Source organism: Olea europaea, unplaced genomic scaffold (assembly GCF_002742605.1).
Source record: "Olea europaea var. sylvestris unplaced genomic scaffold, O_europaea_v1 scaffold1756, whole genome shotgun sequence".
Classification (NCBI taxonomy): Eukaryota; Viridiplantae; Streptophyta; class Magnoliopsida; order Lamiales; family Oleaceae; genus Olea; species Olea europaea.
In genome coordinates, this window is record NW_019235281.1 from 77,560 (window position 1) to 96,856 (window position 19,297).

Below are 19,297 nucleotides of genomic sequence, written 5' to 3' on the forward strand. Positions count from 1 at the left end.
ATATCAACATTCAAAAGAATCTAAAATTTACTGCAATAAACATAAAGGGTGTTTGGTGAGGATTTTGAAAATTGATTTTTTGACTATTAAGAGGTAAAAGTGGGTCTTATCTGTGAAGAAAGAATTCAAAAATGATGGCTCGAATAGTAAAATAACGATCAAAATTTTAATCTTAATTGGCTTAAAATTCCGACCAAATACGCTCATAATGTAAATAAAGATGAAGAAACTCCCCAATTAGAACTAATTGATATTTATTGCATTAATCACATGGAGCTAATTGAACTCTTCAAAATTTTCCTTCAAATCTTAACTAAAATGTTATTTTAAAAAATTGCTGATTTGATAGGATTTGATGAGTCTCTAACAAACTAAAAGAAAAAATAAATAAAATTTAGGATAAAAATTTAAGAAAATATCAAAACTTAACTTCTATAATTTAATTTTTTTGTAATGATGAAATACTATAAATAAATAACATTTTTATACCACATTTGGTAATAGGAATTAATTGCTAATACGTCAATTTAAACGTCTATTAAAATTCTTAGATACGAAATAAATTTATTTATAATAACTCTGAATTCATGTAGATTAATATTCATCAAGTCAAGATTTGTTAATTAATTGAGAATTAATAGCACGAAATCACAAAAATTCTGTATTATTTATTATATATTGAAAACGAAAAGTAAGATAATATTGAAATAATTGGATTGTAATATAGTTAAAAATTAAAATTGTTTAAAAAGGTGAATGATATTTAGTGTCCGTGTTGACAATCATTAATTTACTTATTTTATGATTTGTTATAGAAGTTTTTTATTACACATTCACATAATAAAATATCCGTTTTTCTCTACTTTTTAATTACATGTTTTTTTTATAAAAATCACTATTCAAACTCTTTTTTCCTAAAATAATTGTTGTCAGATAGGCTCAATATATTACGGATTTACATATAAGTAAATTAAGTTAAAAATAAGTAATTTTCTCGGTCAAACATTCTTCAATTAATTTGTTCTGTACCAAAAATAAAGACTACGCTCCAGCCACTTCCCCTACAGCTCGCCGATGGAAAATTCAAGAAAAATGCATAAATAAACTGATAGAAAATAGAAATTCTGAAAAATTCTCAAGATTTAGAGGTCTCTAGTATGATAGTTATTCGGCGCTCAAAATAGGATTCCTGTATTTGGATCTCCTATAACAAAATCCAATCAATGATCTGAATTTTGCGTCAGCAAATTTCCAGGTAATTGGTATATATATATATATATATATATTTATTTATTTATTATTATTATTAAGCACAACTATCTGAATTATATCCAAACCATTTTGATTTTGAACCGTATTTTCCCAAAAGATAATTGCTTTTGGTTTTGATTTCAACTTGATTCAGTTATATATTGTCTTTCTATGTCTTTTAGCCGTACCAGTAAAGAAAAAGAACAAATATGACCCAACCATCTGTGGTTCTTGCTACTGCGAGCTATGATCACACCATTCGGTTCTGGGAGGCAAAAAGCGGGCGGTGCTATAGGACCATCCAGTATCCAGAATCTGTATGCTTCTCTAATTTTGGGTCTTTTAGTTTCTCAGCTTTTTTTTTCTCCTTTTTTTTTCTAAATATTATTTTTCCATGTTTTAATTGATGTTGTGGTTGAAGTGGTTGAAACATGTATATTATTACTCTCAAGGGTCAGTGAGTTTGATATTTTATGGTATATGATGATGTCGAATTTTATAAAATGTGATCCTAGATGTGTACGGATTATCTTTAGACCATACATTATGCAAGTTCAAAGTTAAATGTTTAATTTTGAGAAAATTGTTGGCTTTGGCTTTCAGTTTTTCATATCATTATAACAATCTATGTGCAGAATTAGCCACTTAATTAAGCTGCAAAAAATCTGAGATGGATGATGTTGATTATGGTTCATTGAGGAAAAGAATAGCCATGCATACAAAGCATTAATTTAGACTTAATTAAGTGGGAATTATTATTAGGACTAAACCTTGCTGCTTTTAGTGCTAAAAGTATGTGGTCTCATGAGAAAGAGCGTAGGCACTTATCTTATGCGTCTTGGGATGTACTGGATAGGCAACGGAATTTTTTGCGTTTTACCTTTTGTTGCTTCACATGTTTGCAACACATTGATGATGATAAACCATCCAGACTTCTTTCTATAAAAATCATGTCTGCATACCGCTTTTATTATGCCATTCTTTTGTGATAAAATTTTATATCCATTTGTGTTGGACTCATAATCACTTTGAAACAATCTCAAAAGGGTAAGAAAGAGTTCAATAGTAAAAGCTCCAAATCACAGTATTGGGATGGACCAAAAGCTCGACTTATAAACTCGGCCACGTTCCACCATCATTTGTAAACATCATCATTACACACTGAAAAGGTGTTCCCCAATGATGACATCACCTCCTAGTGGACCATTCTTGAAGGTATATATGTTACCTCTGACATCGACACCTCTCCATTCGCCAATCAGAATACATCAATGATCATGTAGGTGACACACCATCATGACCTAGACCATAACTATGACCTAGGCTGAATGATAACCTTCCCAGCTGAACGCAATGGCCAATCAAAAACCTTTAATTGGCCAGTGGCATGCATAACAAGGTCGATGCTGTAGGTGATGTGACAAGAGGCGGCAAACACTTGGTTGAAATATCCCCACCAAAAAAGTGTAACGAATCCAACAAGGTCTTCTATAAAATCACTCTTTTACAACATTCCAGCTATTATCCTGCTAAATGTACCTTAAGTTGATCTAATTTTTTTTTGTGTCATTTTCACTCAACAATCTGTTTTATAGGTAACGTACTTATGTGGTGATTAGTGAATACCATTGCTTCTTTATCTTGTACATTCATGAATATTGCATATCAAGATACCTCTTTATAGTTTTCTCATGAGTTATAGTGGAATCAATTAATAGGGTTTCCACTTGTATGAAATGTATGATTGTGTCCTTAGAACAGTAAACACAAGGATCATCTATGAAGATCGAGTATTTTCTTACTTAAATCTGATGCATCCACCTTTTTTTTGAGCAGCAAGTGAATCGGCTAGAGATTACGCCAGATAAATGCTACCTGGCTGCAGCAGGAAATCCTCATATTCGGTTATTTGACATTAATTCAAATAGCCCTCAGCCTGTACATTTGTGTCTCCTCTTCTGAGTTGTCTTTTTAAATCTTCACTTGTTTCCTTCTGCCAATTTTTGTGACATCTTTGTTACTGTGGCAGGTGATGAGCTATGATTCGCACACCAATAACGTAATGGCAGTTGGATTTCAATGTGATGGAAATTGGATGTATTCGGGTTCTGAAGATGGCACAGTGAAGATTTGGGATTTGAGGTACAGGAAGTTAAATTTTGATAATTCCTTTTCTCTCTCTTTTTTTGGATGTTGATTTTACTGTATGTTTGAGCCCCATTTTTGTCAAAAATAAGTTTTGTAATAGTAATTTTTTGGAGAATGTGTGGTTAAAAGTAAGGAAAAGTTTTAGGCTTACATGCAAAATTATTTTATTGGAAGAATGTGTGGTTGAAAATGAGTCTCGGAAAGAAATGAGCGTTTAGAGAATGGGGGTCAAACAGGGTTTAATCTTCTCTCTCGCGCTGGATGATGTAGGGCTCCAGGTTGTCAGAGGGAATATGAAAGTCGTGCTGCAGTTAATACTGTTGTTTTGCATCCAAATCAGGTGATCTGTAACAATGTCTTTCTTTATTTTAATGGATTTATATTTTGGCAAAAAATTATAAATTCTTTTTAAGTTTGTGAGAAGTGAATTGTTTCCAGATTAACAGTGTTAACTCACAATGCATTGTATTTTATGATTCTCAATTTAGTTTACTGAGGGCCTGTAGAATTGAAACTGGCACTCTCTCGTGTCATATGTTCTTTGCAATTCTAGTTACCTGTTCCATATATTGTGTTTTCAGTTATTTTCTTTCTTTCTACGTTGGAAAATTAATGGGTGAATTGATCTTTCAGGCTGGTATTTAAAATGGACACACATATAGGTTTGCCACTATCTTCACATGGGTTTAAATGGAAGATATGGTGACTTGAATAGACTATAAAATTGCATTTCTATGGTATTACTATAATGTGTAATCATGTTTCCATGGAAAAAATTTTTACGTGCCCAAGTGTCAGCTAGATTTAGCCTTTTTTAGATTCAAAAGTTGATTCATTCCCTTATATTCCTTTATTGATTTACAGACCGAGCTGATATCTGGGGACCAAAATGGCAACATTCGTGTCTGGGACTTGACAGCAAATTCATGCAGCTGTGAATTGGTAAGTTGCTAACATTTTGCCTGCAACTGTATACGAGTTACACATTAAACTTGGCATCATCTTTCATTCCTTAAATGATTGCAAGTTTTTACTTGGGTTAATTATATAAACCTCTCCTTCGGTTATACATTATATTGAAAGATCATGAATTTGTATTTCCTGAGTCCTCCCCTTGAATTATCCTTTTCCATAACATACTTTCCCTTTGACGATTATCATCACATGTTATTTTCCAGTGCAAGGAAGAAAAATGTAATGACCAGAACCACAGGGTGTCTTATAGCATATTTGGAAAACCTCGGGGGTGGTAATTGTGATAAACCTCTCAAATAAAATTTGCAGTAGAATACACTTTAAAAGCAAAGGTGTAATCAGGGTATTTTCTTGAAATCTTTTCATTATGAGGCAGACTTGACTTGATTGTAGTAATTTATCATCTCATAAATTGTGAAGTAATAGCTTTTTCTCGTACGGGGTGGTGGGCCAATTCGATAATCTTTAAACTGTATTTTCAGGTTCCTGAGGTGGACACAGCTGTACGATCTTTGACCGTGATGTGGGACGGAAGCTTGGTAGTGGCAGCAAATAATCGTGGGACATGTTATGTTTGGCGCTTGTTGCAGGGGACCCAAGTAACATTTAGATGCATTTAGATCTTTTCTTTGACATGGGATCTGCAACGGGCAATTTGATGTGATTTTGCATTCTATTGCAGACAATGACCAACTTTGAGCCTCTTCATAAGCTGCAGGCTCATGATGGATACATCCTTAAATGTCTCCTTTCCCCCGAGTTGTGTGATCCTAATCGGTTAGAAATCTAATACTGCCTACAAGGCACTCGTCGTCTCATTGATTTTTCCTTAAATTGATTTGGCTTTTCTTGCTTTAATCTTCTCCAAAAGTAGTATTTTGTTATCCAGATGTGAAACCTGCTTTTCTCACTCTACTTTTTAAAAATGCGATTCTAGGTATTTGGCTACCGCGTCTGCTGACCATACTGTGAAGATATGGAATTTAGACGGCTTTACCTTGGAAAAGACACTAGTCGGTATAAATCAGATCCTCACTTTCTGCTGCAACAGGTCTTAAGAGCATGTTTGGCTAAGCTTAGAAAACTTAGCTTATAAGTAAGTATACTTATAAATAAATAAGAAATTTATAAAATAAATATTTCTTCTACTATTGATCAAGGTTAGAAATTACTTTGTTTTGACATTGTGGTAAGAGCTAATTCCAAAATAACTTTTATTGCTTGAAGTATAAAGCAACATTAAATGTGTTGGAAACAAAAAAATTAAGTAGAAGTAATTTGTACTTTTTCTTAAGCTTGGCCATCCATGCTTTTAATTATGTAATTCTGTTCATCATTCTTTATTGTTGATCTTGATGAGTTTTCAGGGCATCAGCGGTGGGTTTGGGACTGTGTTTTCTCGGTGGACGGTGCCTTTTTAATCACAGGTGTGCTTTAGAAGCATCCAAATCTTTATGTAATGGATAGTACTTAAGCTATGATCTTGCTTACAATTAGACTTTTAGAAATATAATGTTTTTAATATGTTTGGTGAGGATCAAACAACACTCGATGCTATTAAGAAAGAAAAAGAAGCTAAAATCTTGTTAATTATATTGTTCAGTCCCATCTTACAAGCATGTACTTAATGGATACTGGCAGCATCCAATTGGAAAATGATCTTATATTCTATGAACTCTACTTGGGGAATGGACCGGTTAAGACCCTGGTACTGGTTACCCGTTACTAATGAACTGGTGTATCGTTTGCACTGTTATTATGATAACCTAGTTGACACTGTAATGATTCTATGTTTCTAACATCATCAATCATAAGAAACTCCGTCTGCAAAATTATGTCCTGATACGCGAGGTGGTCTGTGAATATGAAATTGTGCTAAATATGATAGGTAACTACACAATTTCATCTTATCTTGGCACTCAAAATTTCTGCATTATGCAGCTTCCTCTGATTCAACAGCAAGACTATGGTCCATGTCTAATGGTGAGGAAATCAAAGTCTATCGTGGGCATCAAAAAGCAACAGTTTGCTGTGCTCTTCATGATGGGACCGAACCTTCTTCGTGCTGAACCTAGATGGCATGTTTGGTGTACTGCATACCATGCAGTTCAATGAAAGGGATTTTGGCTTCATTTTCATTTTAAATATTGTTAGACTAATCCCTCACCAAACATGCGAAGAATGTACTTCCTCCATTAAGTGAAATGTTCCAATACAATCCTGAGGCTAAACTCCTTACAGAATGTCTTTTACAAGTTAGATTTGATTTCAAATTTCACCGGTTCACTTGTATGCTTGTTTTTGTGAATATGGCATGTTTCAACTTATTTTAGTTTGACTGTTTAACAGCACAATTTGTTAATAACTTTTTTTGATCACATCGACTTATTTTCTAGTTCAGTTTATATGCTCACTGATTTTTATGCTGTAATGTGAAGCAGTTGTTATTTGGCAAATGTGGCATTTTCTTTCCTTTTTTATTTTTAGTAGGGACTAATGATGGATGCTCCGTCTTTACAGCCATCCATCGAACCTAACAAGACGAAAAGAATCGTTCATTTTAAGGGTCAGTCAACATCCATATGAATACCATGCAAGAAACTAATGAAAATCACTCTATACAAAAATCAAGCACAAGCAAGTCATCTGATCTTGTCGAGTACCCTAAAGATTCTTCCCTTTGGCTTTGATGGGATGGCCTAGGCAGATCGTTCCGACTGAGTGAACTGAATCAAGATTTGCATGAGAACCGTGACAGTTGCCAATCCCATTGCTGAAAAAGATAGACCTTTCCGCGACGATAGAAGTGACGACGTCAGGAAAAATTTATAGGCCCCGAATGTAGGCAAACTTGCCCAGGAAATAACCACCTGTTATGGCAGGAGAAAGAAAAGTAATTAAATGTCGTAGAGAACCAGTGGAATCCATATGAATGAGATCCCAGAATTCTTGCATATACCACAAGGGACTTGAGTGGCCGGCCGGTATCTTGCAATTGTTTCCCAAAGGAATTACCAGCTATATGCTTGTCCAGTAACTTATCCTGGTTAGAAAAATGCAAATAGAAAAACTGATCACGATAAATTACTCCTCTGAGACACGATATATATTCTTTTTCAGTGAAGTGTTCTTCAAAATGACAAAAAACATGTGAAAATTAGTGAACATCAAAACTGGGATTTAATAATGTAGGACACACCTTGGCTACAAAGGCATCCCTACACCATTGAGCAACAGCATCCTCTGTTTCTGGCAAATCCTTCATCAAGTGCCTCCTGAGGTGCATATGAACCTGAACGATATAAAACAGGAGGTTGCCTCCAAACGACATTTAACAGCAAATTCTTAGCTTTTTGAGGCCATGCTCGAGTATCAGACGAGGCTTACAACAGAAGATTGCTCTTTAAATAGTCTTAGCATGGTGGGCGCAGGCGAAGTTTTGGGAATAGCAACAGTAACATCTTAAATAGCTGGAACAAATAAGTGCATCTGACTTACTGCTGTTACAAACCCTGAAAATTGCAATGTACATCAAAATGGTGAATAAAAGTGAGCATTTTGAATAAATTACAGCGCTGAAGGACGAAACACTGCCAGAAAAACATGCAAAACCGGAACACAACCACCAAGGCAAATGAAAGTACTCCATTTCAAGTTAGAATAGAAGATGAAAAAAATTGTGTTGTAGCATTGAGTAATGAGAAGTTCCATTAAAGTTTCTTCGAGATGTTGACACATCTGATTAAAGATGTTGTTAAATGGCTATATTATGTCGTAATTGCACTCATCAACAGACCAGTATGAGGCAGGTCTATAATTCATCAAGAGACTAAATGTCGAAAATTCATTTTTTTTATGTCTTGATGACAGCAAGAGAGAGAGAAATAAAATTACACTGAGAACAACAGAATAGCAGGAGAGGTAACAATTGTTTTATTGTAGAAATAGGCATGGCCAGAAACCTTTGTACGAGGAATCAAAACATGTCTTGGAATAGGCAGTCCTGTTGAGGTTGCATATTCTTGAGCAGCAGTACCCTCAACAAAAAATGCCAACCAGAAGGGGAGTGGGAAATCCCTTAACCGTTGAAAACCTAACTGCAATAGATTTCAGGAAAATCAGAAGTTCTTAGAAGCAAGAAATTGAAGAGAAATACACGGTAGTATAGAAAACCGAAATTAAATTTTTTTTTATCTTTGACCATATTATACCATAACTTTAAAGTGCTTTCATCCTTGGCCCAGCTTCTTTCAAGAAAGAGGTATTCAGAAAACCACATAGATCATCCTATCACCTGCGTAATGCAGATAACAATATACTCATTCCCATGTCTTACTCTACCAGGGCATCCAACAAAAGGCAAGAATAACAACTTAAGAAAATGTAATAGATAGAAAAGAATAGAATAGCTGAGCAGGGTAAACTTGGCATTTCTATTTGCTCAGTCATCAGTTGATAAGTACATAACTACGAAAACAACAAAATTCGCATTAACTTCTTTCTAAGGGCAAAATTATGAATTTAAAGAAAAATCTTATAATATAAATTCCAGAATGTTTAGGAATCAACTCCTTAGTGGGGGCTGTAACATAAAATACGTACAGAACCTTCAACCTCACAATACCCCAGCAAAAAATAGTTAATAAAAGGTTAAGCTGTTAGGGGACCAAATGTATATCATTTATATATTAACTTCAACTCATCCCGTTAGGTGGGATTCATTTTTCCCATCAAAGCTTTACTCATGTAAATTTTTAAATAAAATGGATGGTGATGAGACTTGAATCCAAGATCTTTGCTGTTTAGATATCATGTTGAACTTATTGATCTAAAAACTTAAATTGTTAGAGAGAAACATGTATATCATTTATTTATTATCTTCAACATAATGTAGAAGAATCACTGTGTTGAAACACTAAAAGTGCAGCCCAAATCAAATAACTCAAAGAGTGAAGCCCAATTGGGGAATCCAGGATAAAGGTCCAAACAGAATTATTGATGAATGCGGTGGAAATTCACGAACACGGTAACATCATCGCCCAAGCTTGCAAGACGCCCAGAATCTGAGCGAATGGAGTACCTTACCGTCGCCCAGAGCGATGACCCGTTCTCGCCCTAACATTCGAATCGTCCAGGATCTTAGCAAGCATAAAACACTATGATTATCCAGAATAGCAGTTATTGAAGCAGTTATTGAGTGATTTTATCACATCCACGATTTAAGGAGCCCAGTTGAAGGCGGTTGAACGACAAAGAGTAATGACAACAATTAAAGACGGCAGTTCCACGACAAGTTAGCCACTATAAAAAAAGTGGGTAGTTATACAGCAATCAAACAGTTTCCAAGCGGTTTGTCACGAAGAAATTATTAAGGGAATATAAAAGGAAGAGAAGACATAGAGAAGAAAAAATGAAACAAACACTCTCAAATAGAGAATATGTAATTTCGATTTCTTAGTTTAAACTTAAACACTTCTTTTAGTACTTGTGTGCTTGCGCCCCTTGGAGGCATTCTGTTTATTTTCAATTGTAAATCATCGCCAATAAAACACCTATTTTTGGGACTTTGTCTCAAGAGGTCTATTCCTTACACAATCGTCTGATCCCTTTTAAATTGTTAGCGACTACCCGCGTGAAATACACTGCCAATTTAATGATTCGTTTTACTATCTTTAGCTATTTTCATCATATTCAGTTCTAATAAAGATGAATTAGGGGAAAAAGAAATTTCAAAAAGAGACATAGTGTCGTGGAATTTAAATTGTCCACATTACAACCAATTTCTCTTCCGTCAGCTGTCATGCTACAGAGTAATATATTGCCACAGTATAAGCATTCATGAAGCTCGTCTAGAACAAGGCAGAAAAGAACTTTATTGGCTTGATTTGTTTAAACTTGCTTGAACAAATACGAGCTATATTTGGATTTTCCTTCTAGGTTTACTGACTGAATCACTTGACTAACAACATTGAACCATAACAAAGATCACATCTTCAACTTTAGCATTGTCACAACAGAAGTGAACATTGGATACTTACTGGAAGAAGCTTTGAAGATTTTTTTACAACAGCTAATGAGCTACCAAGGCAACCTGATCTCTGTCTTTAGAAGATCAAATGATCAATTTACAGATGCTCCCTGGCAATGATAATAATCAAGAGCCAACTTAAATCCCTAGCATTGCCAATAAAATTGTACTTTTATCTGCTTTTCTTAGCATGCACTTACAAATTAGGTTATAAAATTGAAATTGCATTGAAGAAATAAAATTATGTATTGAATTATATTCACACTTTACAAAGACCTGCTATATCTTATTTATATTACAAGACATGGACAAGAAAAGGAAAATAAATCAGCTAACTATGGAAGTAATTTCTCCTTCCATATATCCTAAACCTATAATTGATAGAATTTTCCATAAATAAAACTTTCCATATATTCGATTTCCTACAATCCCCCTCAAGTTGAACTGTAGATGTTGATCATATTCAACTTGCTGTTGAGTTCATCGAAGATTTGTCGAGGCAATCCTTTGGTGAAGATATCAGCACTCCGTTCCTTTGTAGGGACATAAGTCATACAAATGGTTCCATTGTCCACATTTTCTTTAATGAAGTGTCTGTCTACCTCCACGTGTTTGGTTTTGTCATGTTGTACTGGATTGAGTGAAATGTTGATTGCTGCTTCATTATCACAATACAGTTTGATTGGACGTTCCATGTCAATTTTCAATTCTTTTAAAAGTTTCTTTATCCATAATCCTTCACATATGCCTTGTGCAACTGCTCTAGATTCAACTTCAGCACTGCTCCTTGCTACTACATTATGTTTTTTGCTTCTCCAAGTAACCAAGTTTCCCCACACAAATGTACAGTAGCCAGTGGTAGATTTCCTATCTTCAATTGATCCTGCCTAGTCTGTATCAGTGAATACTTCTACATTTTTCATTTTATTCTTTTCGAATATTAACCCTTTCCCTGGTGTGCTTTTCAGATATCTGAAGATTTTATATACAGCCTCCAGGTGAGCCTCTTTGGGAGAATGAATATGTTGACTTACCATGCTGGCTACAAATGCAATGTCAAGTCTAGTATGTGAGAGATAGATTAACCTACGAACTAATCTTTGGTATCCATCCATTTCCACTGGGTTTCTTGCATTCTTTATTTTTCTTATCTCAATAGGTGTGTCGCTTGGTCTGCATCCTAGCATGCCAGTTTCAATCAAGAGGTCAAGGATGTATTTTCGTTGTGAGACGCTAATACCCTTCTTTGATCTTGCAATTTCCATCCCCAAAAAATACCGTATTTGTCCTAAATCCTTTATTTCAAATTCAGTGGTTAAGTACTCCTTTAATCTTTCCATTTCTACTATGTTATCCCCTGTTATAATTATATCATCAATATACACAATTAAGATCACCTTTTTTTGGTCTTTAGATTGTTGAAAGAACATAGTGTGATTAGACTTTCCTTACTGATATCCTTGAATTTTCAAAACTTTTGCAAATCTATCAAACCACGCTCTACTTGATTGCTTGAGACCATATAAAGACTTCCTAAGTTTGCATACCTGATTTTCTTCATTATTTGTTGAAGCCTGATGGTATTGTCATGTAGACTTCTTCTTCCAATTCTCCGTTCAAAAATGCATTCTTAATGTCTAGTTGTTGGAGGGGCTAGTCTTGATTTGCTGTTAAGGATAGAAGAACTTGAACTGTATTTAGTTTTGCCACTGGTGCAAAAGTTTCTGTGTAGTCTATCCCATATGTTTGTGTATACCCTTTGGCAACTAGACGCACCTTATAGCGTTCTATTTCGCCATTGGCATTGTACTTAACATTGAAAACCCACTTGCATCCAACCGGTCTCTTTTCCTTTGGTAGGTTCACTACTTCCCAGGTTTCATTTTTCTTTATAGCTTTCATTTCTTCCATTACTGCCTCTTTCCATTGTGGTGATTTCAAGGCCTCCTGAATGTTTCTTGGAATTTCTGTTTTATCAAGGTTAGTTGTGAAAGCATGAAATCCTGAAGATAGGTTATTATAAGATGTAGATTTTGAGATGGGATGAAGGGTACATGATCAAGTTTGTTTTTTGAGAGCGATGGGTAGATCTATATAAGGAAATATGTTTTTGTCAAAGTTCTCATCTCTATCAGGTCCTACCACCGGTTCTGACTCTTTTGGTGCCTCAGGTGTGTGGATTTCTTTATACTTTGATTTAGGATTTCTTGAGTAAACTAGAACCTCTTTGTCACTTTGTTTTTCAACATCTTCCCCTGAGTTCAAGTTTTCTTTTGTATATGGCATAGTAGAAGGTAGGTTGACAGATTCTGTATATTGGTCAAGCGAGAAAAGATTGACATCTAAGAATTCTTGATCCAAAAAACAATCTTCTTTACTTAGATTCTCCCCCAGAAGGGAAGATTTTTGGAAGTAGGGTGTTTTTTCGAGGAATGTGACATCGAAGTTGACAAAGACCTTGTTGGTATTTGGGTCATAACATTTATAGCCCTTTTGATTGGGTGAGTACCCGATGAATACACACTTGATCACACGGGGTTCAAGTTTATTACAAAGATGGGAATGTACGTGGACAAAGGTCGTACTTCCAAATACCTTTAGGGTAAGGTTTGAGTGAAGATGAGAATTAGGAAAGTATTTTTGGAGTCGTTGTATGGGTGAGTCAAAGGAGAGAGTACGGCTAGGCATACGGTTGATAAGGTATGTAGAAATTGGATCACCCAAAAAGTTTTAGGCATATTGGTAGTGAACATTAGGGCACAAGAAACCTCAAGGAGATGCCTGTTTTTTCGTTCAGCAATCCCGTTTTGTTGGGGGAGTGTTGCACATGAACTTTGGTGGACTATTCCATCTTTCGATAGATAGTCTTGTAAAATGTTATTGAAATATTCAGTGCCATTGTCAGTTCACAAAATTTGAAGTTGTGCTTGGAATTGAGTTTGGATCATAGAATGAAAGTTTATTAATTTCAGATCGGACATCAATTTTTGCTTTAGTAGGTATACCCAACAAACTCGAGCATGATCATCAATGAATGTGACAAACCATTTTGTGTGTGTACGATTAGGGATGTGGGAAGGTCCCCATAAGTCGCTATGAATCATGGAAAATGGTGTAGATGGTTTGTATGTAGACTTGGGAAAAATTAATCGTTGATGTTTTGTAAATTCGCAATTTTCACAATGAAATTCAATTGAAGTTTTCTTGAAAAAATTTGGGGGAGTACACGTTTCAAGTATGGAAGACTAGGGTGGCCCATTCTATAATGTCATAACAAAATTTCACTATCACTAGAAATAGATGTAGAATTACAGTTATTAAATTGATCTAGTCTACTCACATCAGCTTCCTCGAAGTAGTACAGTCCCCCACCCTCTTTAGCACTGCCAATCTTCTTCCTCGATGAAAGGTTCTGAAATACGCAGTAAGATGGAAAGAAGTTAGCTGAGCAATTGGAATATTTTGTTAGTTGACTGATAGATATTAAGTTACAAGACAAATTTGGGACATGGAGGACACAATCAAGTGTTATGAATTCAGAAATTCGAATACTCCCTTTTCTCGCAACTGAAGAGAGTGAAACATCTGCAATTTTCACGTTAACATCTCCAGAACAAGTTGAATATGACGAGAATAGTTGAAATGAATCCGTCATGTGATCGGATACACCCAAATCAATAATCCAAGGGGTTTTATATTTTATAGCGCTTAAGGCTTGAAGGAAGGTCCCTTTATGGGCTTGAAAACTAGAAGGACCTTTGGAAGAGGGCTGATTGGATGTTTGAATGCTAGAGAATATTTGATATAGTTGCTCCATTTGTTCAGGATTGAATCCACCACTTGAAGTAGGATATATTGTCTCAGCTTGGTATCCCCTGTTTCGAGTATTTGGCCTTGACTTTCAATCTGTGGGTTTTCCATAAATTTCTTAACATGTATCTTCTTTATGTCTTGGCTTACAACAATGTTTACACCATGGTCTTCCCCATGGATGTTTATGGTTTGGCCCATTTGTCGCCCCTTTTAAAGAAAAGCCCAATACTCCATCTCACTTTAAATTTTGAGAACCAGGCTCCAAGCCCGTTATCTTCAAATTACCAGGTCCTAACCCATTATTACCCGGCCCAGAAGATTTTGGCCCATTATTATCGGGTCCTGATTTTGATGTTTTAAACAGAGGCAGGACTCCATTATTCCTAGCGTTAAGGGCCGACATCTCTCCAGCAGCTCCGACCGACTCCTTCGTCATCACAAGTTGGTGCGATTCTTCCTGACAAACCTCTGCAAATACCTCACGAGTCACCGACAGTGGTCGCAGACCTAAAATTCTAGGTTGCCGGCCTAAAATTCTACCTCTCATGTCATCTAACTCCCAATTTAATCCCGCAAGAAACTCACAAACTCTCTCGTTCTCTTGCTTCTTTTTGTATAGAAAAAAATCATCTGGGCACTTCCATTCTTCTTCTATATTGAGGTCTAATTCCTACTAGAGGGTCACCATTTCCATGTAATAGTCTGTTACATCCCTGGATCCTTGCCAAGTTTGCTAAAGTTTGGTCTTTATTTCGAAGATATGAGATGCATCTTCAGAATTTGAGTAGGTATCCCTTATTGAGTTCTAAACGTCCTTTGCAGTCGGGAGAAACGAGTATCTTTTACCAATGGCCGATTTCATGGAATTCACCAACCAAGCCATCACTATGGAATTTTCAACCTTCCACTTCTGCAATAAGGAATCATCAGTTGGCTTCTTGGTCTCACCTGTAAGATAACCCAACTTCCCTTTTCCTTCAATTACCAGTTTTACGGATTAGGCCCATTCCTGAAAGTTCCTTCCATTTAACTTCTCTACCGTGAGTTGGAGAGAGGAGTTTTCAAGCCCCTATGTACCAATTGAATGACTAACTTCTGTATCGAAGCTAGATGTTTCAGAGGTTGTCGAGTCCCTACTATTAGTGGGGAATTCCGCCATGTTTTGCTAGGTTTAGAGACCTAGCTCTGATACCATGAAAAAATAAAATTCTGCATTGAATTATATTCACACTTTAGAAAGACCTACTACATCTTATCTATATTACAAGGCACGGACAAGAAAAGGAAAATAAATCAGCTAACTATGGAAGTATTTTCTCCTTCCATATATCCTAAACCTATAATTGATAGAATTCTTTAATTTATAGAATTTTCCATAAATAAAACTTTCCATATATCCGGTTTCCTACATTGCATATCTATACTTGCACATCTAGATGTTTACTATGTGGTCTTGACCCACAATAATGGATGTTCTAAATAAATTGGGCATGTCCTAACCATTTTTCCCACATACTAATATTGATATCTTATTAAAAACAATAATTCTATCAAATCTGGCGCGAATACGTCACATAAAAAAAGCAGTGTAGACCAAAAAATTGTTCATCTTAAATTTGTAAATAATGAAGACGCAACATGGATGGAGGCAGCGATTTGCCAATATGACTGGGTAAGTGCATAAAGTTTTATGAAGCAACAAGCAAACGATAACGGATAACCTGATCTGAAATCCATCCAACAAGCCAATCAATGTCGCTTCTATGATTTGGCATGACGATTGCATGTTCTTTACCAGGAAAAATTAAAAGCATAATAGGATAGAATGAGAAACTTGAGAAAGCTAACTTTTAGGAACACATAATTCTGAAATAGAAGCTTTGTTCTCACCCGTTAATTTAAAGATTTCAAAATTCGTATACAATTGTATATGTTGACCTCAAAAAGTATTGCCAATAAATGCCGGATCCACCCGCGCACACGTGAACGAAAGTCCAACACGCTAAGACACGTGAACAATCTAAAACAGACAGATCAAGGGCGTGAGAGTAGCTCAATGGCGCGAGACAAGAATGTTCGGAATCCGGAGAGATGTTTGTAGACCGACTGTACAATAATTACCAATCGATATTTGTAAATGTGTATCAAATATGTATGAACTCGTTTGTATTGTAAGATAATAAGAAAGAGAGGTTGAGTAAAGTATGGTTTCTTGTATTGATTCTTGCATTAGCCTTTGTATGGGGTACATGGGGGAGTATTTATAGTGTTACAAGTTAGATCGTAACCTTTGGTTCGGGGTACACGTGGTCTCATCCGGTTAATTTACATGTCAAATTGTAGGCATCAACCGTACCTAGCCTGCTATACGTTTATTGATTGGCAAAGCGGACTCTACTAGTGACGAGACTTAACATTACACTCATGACAAACGTCTTATCAATCATTCAAGTAAGATCTTTGTGCAGAGGATCTTTTAGGAGAAGCGTCTATGGAAGATGATGCTTCGTGATTCGAAGGCTGCTACCTCGACTACAGAGCTTCGGCCAACAAGGACTCGTCCACCTTCAAAGGGCCTTGGCATATGGGCTTCGGAAGCACCTCAATAGGCAATGATAGATGGGCCTCGATATATATGGGCCTAGACTTCTGTGGACCTCGATTTGTGGGCCTCAGCTATGTAAATCAGCTCTGCTTCAGTGCCACGTGGTTTGACATGAGTTGACTGTGGGCCTCGGTGGGTTGCCCAAGTGTGCAAACACGTAACAATAGTTCCCCAAATCCAAGTATAGTCATTTATGTAATGTGATGACTTTGATGAAGGCCAGCCAGTTAGGTTGAAAGAAATTTTTGAAATTTTTGTATCCTAAATAATAGCCCCCCCAAGTCCAAGTATAGATATTTATATCATGGTTGGAGTTAGAAATGTGCCGTTGTGGAAGAATGATAAAAATTGTTACGAAAAATGATGAAGTCGAGGTGGTTTGAGAATCGAACCTACGAGGCTTATGGAGGCTGAATTCTGATGAGGAAGCTAAGGTAGTTGAGAATCGAACCTGCGAGGCTTGATGGCTGAATTGTGATGAGGAAGCCTAGGTGGTTGAGAAACCGAACTTGCGAGGCTTGTGAAGGCTGAAATCTGATAAGGAAGCCGAGGTGGTTGAGAATCGAACCTGCGAGGCTTGATGGCTGAATTGTGATGAGGAAGCCTAGGTGGTTGAGAAACCGAACTTGCGAGGCTTGTGGAGGCTGAAATCTGATAAGGAAGCCGAGGTGGTTGAGAATCGAACCTACGAGGCTTGTTGGCTTAATTGTGATGAGAAAGTCGAGGTGGTTGAGAAATGAACCTACGAGGCTTGATGGCTGAATTGTGATGAAGAAGTCGAGGTGGTTGAGAAACCGAACCTGTAAGGCTTGTGGAGGCTGAAATCTGATGAGGAAGCCGAGGTGGTTGAGAATCGAACCTGCGAGACTTGATGGCTGAATTGTGATGAGGAAGTTGAGGTGCTTGAGAAACGAACCTGCGAGGCTTGTAGAGGCTGAATTCTGATGCTCATTAGTAATGATTATTCCTCAGCAGTCGTGCCAATGATTTGATGTTTCACGCATATTTTTGAAGAAAGGTGTTGGACCGTTCAACTTCCAAGGTGTCTGTTGCCGTCGAATTAAAGTTGTAATTATGAGCACAGCTGGAGCTTCTAGAAGCAGACGCATTCGAGAAGATGCGTGGAGGACACGCTTGAATCTGAAGCTTAGGTTTGAAAAACCGTTTGAATTCTACGCCTTGGATTTGGTTTAGAATGAAGGGTTCAGGTTCAATGGGCTTTGATCAGACGGTCAGGGTTCGTTCTGGCCCTTTATAAAAGGCGAGAGACCCCCATTTTTTTTGGATTTTCAACCTTTGCAATCTGATTTCTTCTTAGAAAACTCAAGTTTTTCGGCGTCCAAACAGTCAGTCTCCTCATTTTTCGGTGTTACTCCGTTCACGTAGTCATTTTCCATAGGTATTTTCACAAAAAATCTCTTGCATTGAGTTCATTCTGATATGGAGTCCATCTCAGGTAGGGAATTAGTAACTGTTGCGTCATTCGGAGAGGGGGCAAGTCACAAAGGGGACCTCGAGGTCGAGCAATATGCTATGATCGAGGAGCCAGTAGATTACAATGAGGAGTGGAGGGCGTCCAGAGTGCCTTCAGATATGACTTTGAAGAGGCTGGGAGAGATCAGAGAGATTATGTGGAAATGTTGGTACCCGAGGCTCATGAGCGCGCCTACTATTTGAGGCCCGGATGTGTGGCGGTGAGTGAATACTTGTTTAAGGCAGGTATACGTCTTCCTCTACACCCCTTCTTTAGGGCGGTGCTGAGGACTTTATGTTGTCGTCGACTTAGGTTCTACTAAATGGGTGGAGCCAGTTGGTTGACTTGTACTTACTGTGGAAGGAAGTGTCACTTGGAGAGGACATGCCTCTCCACGTCTTCATGACCCTATTCCAGCCTAGGGTGATAGGTAAGGAGTCAAGAGGGTGGTATTACTTAACTCCTTGGGGGGCTCACACATCATTTGTGGTAGGGCTACCTTTTTTCATCAAGGGGTAGAAAGAATCGTGGTTCTGGGTGAGGGGCAGGTGGCAGGTAGTGGAGGGGGACACAGCCTTTGCTTGCACAGTACCGACCTAGTACTACGAAGCTCGTGAGTCTCCCAACCTAAGTAGTTTACGTTCTGTATTCAAAATTTTATTTTTCTAACTGTTGAGGCTTATTGTGCAGATAGTACTACGAGCTTTGAGCTGAGCAAGGAGGAATTTGAAGTGATAGAGGACATTTACAAGAGACCTCTGAAACTTCGGCACTTTGACCACCTCATCGACCGAAGCCGCTACTTCATTGACTTTGAATTGATGGCCTCCAAAGGTAAGAGGCTTGTATACTTGTGTATTTCTTGCTTTTTGTTTCGATGCTGATGTACCGACCTACTTTGCCGATAAGTTTAAGAGGAGGGAGTACCCAGCCCCGGACATGGCCTCTATCCTTAGGGCCACATCCAATGTGATGGCGAGGTCCCTGAAATTGAGGTCAAGTG

At 37.0% G+C, this 19,297-nt stretch overlaps 1 protein-coding gene and 1 pseudogene across 2 annotated transcripts; one reads left to right on the forward strand and one right to left on the reverse strand.

The window, feature by feature from the left end:
* Positions 1-1,014: 1,014 nt before the first annotated feature.
* Positions 1,015-6,724, forward strand: LOC111378011 (protein LST8 homolog). Of its 2 annotated transcripts, XM_023001176.1 has the most exons (11): positions 1,017-1,255; positions 1,434-1,568; positions 3,088-3,189; positions 3,281-3,393; positions 3,670-3,739; positions 4,264-4,341; positions 4,857-4,973; positions 5,057-5,151; positions 5,312-5,391; positions 5,742-5,801; positions 6,316-6,724. In XM_023001176.1, exons 2-11 carry the CDS (start codon positions 1,461-1,463, stop codon positions 6,441-6,443), a joined length of 951 nt encoding a protein of 316 aa, XP_022856944.1. In that variant the 5' UTR covers positions 1,017-1,255; positions 1,434-1,460; the 3' UTR covers positions 6,444-6,724. The 2 variants fall into 2 exon arrangements, with proteins under 2 accessions (XP_022856945.1, XP_022856944.1); XM_023001177.1 differs by lacking the exon at positions 6,316-6,724 and having other exon boundaries at positions 1,015-1,255; positions 5,312-5,470.
* A 283-nt stretch (positions 6,725-7,007) lies between these two features.
* LOC111378015 lies at positions 7,008-18,217 on the reverse strand (annotated as a pseudogene).
* Positions 18,218-19,297: the final 1,080 nt, after the last annotated feature.

Coding starts and splice junctions, on each gene's coding strand:
- LOC111378011 (XM_023001176.1), top strand. CDS start 1,461: ATGACCCAACCATCTGTGGTTCTTGCTACTGCGAGCTATGATCACACC. Junction 3,394..3,669: donor GTGAAGATTTGGGATTTGAG/GTACAGGAAGTT, acceptor TGGATGATGTAG/GGCTCCAGGTTGTCAGAGGG. Junction 4,342..4,856: donor ATTCATGCAGCTGTGAATTG/GTAAGTTGCTAA, acceptor CTGTATTTTCAG/GTTCCTGAGGTGGACACAGC.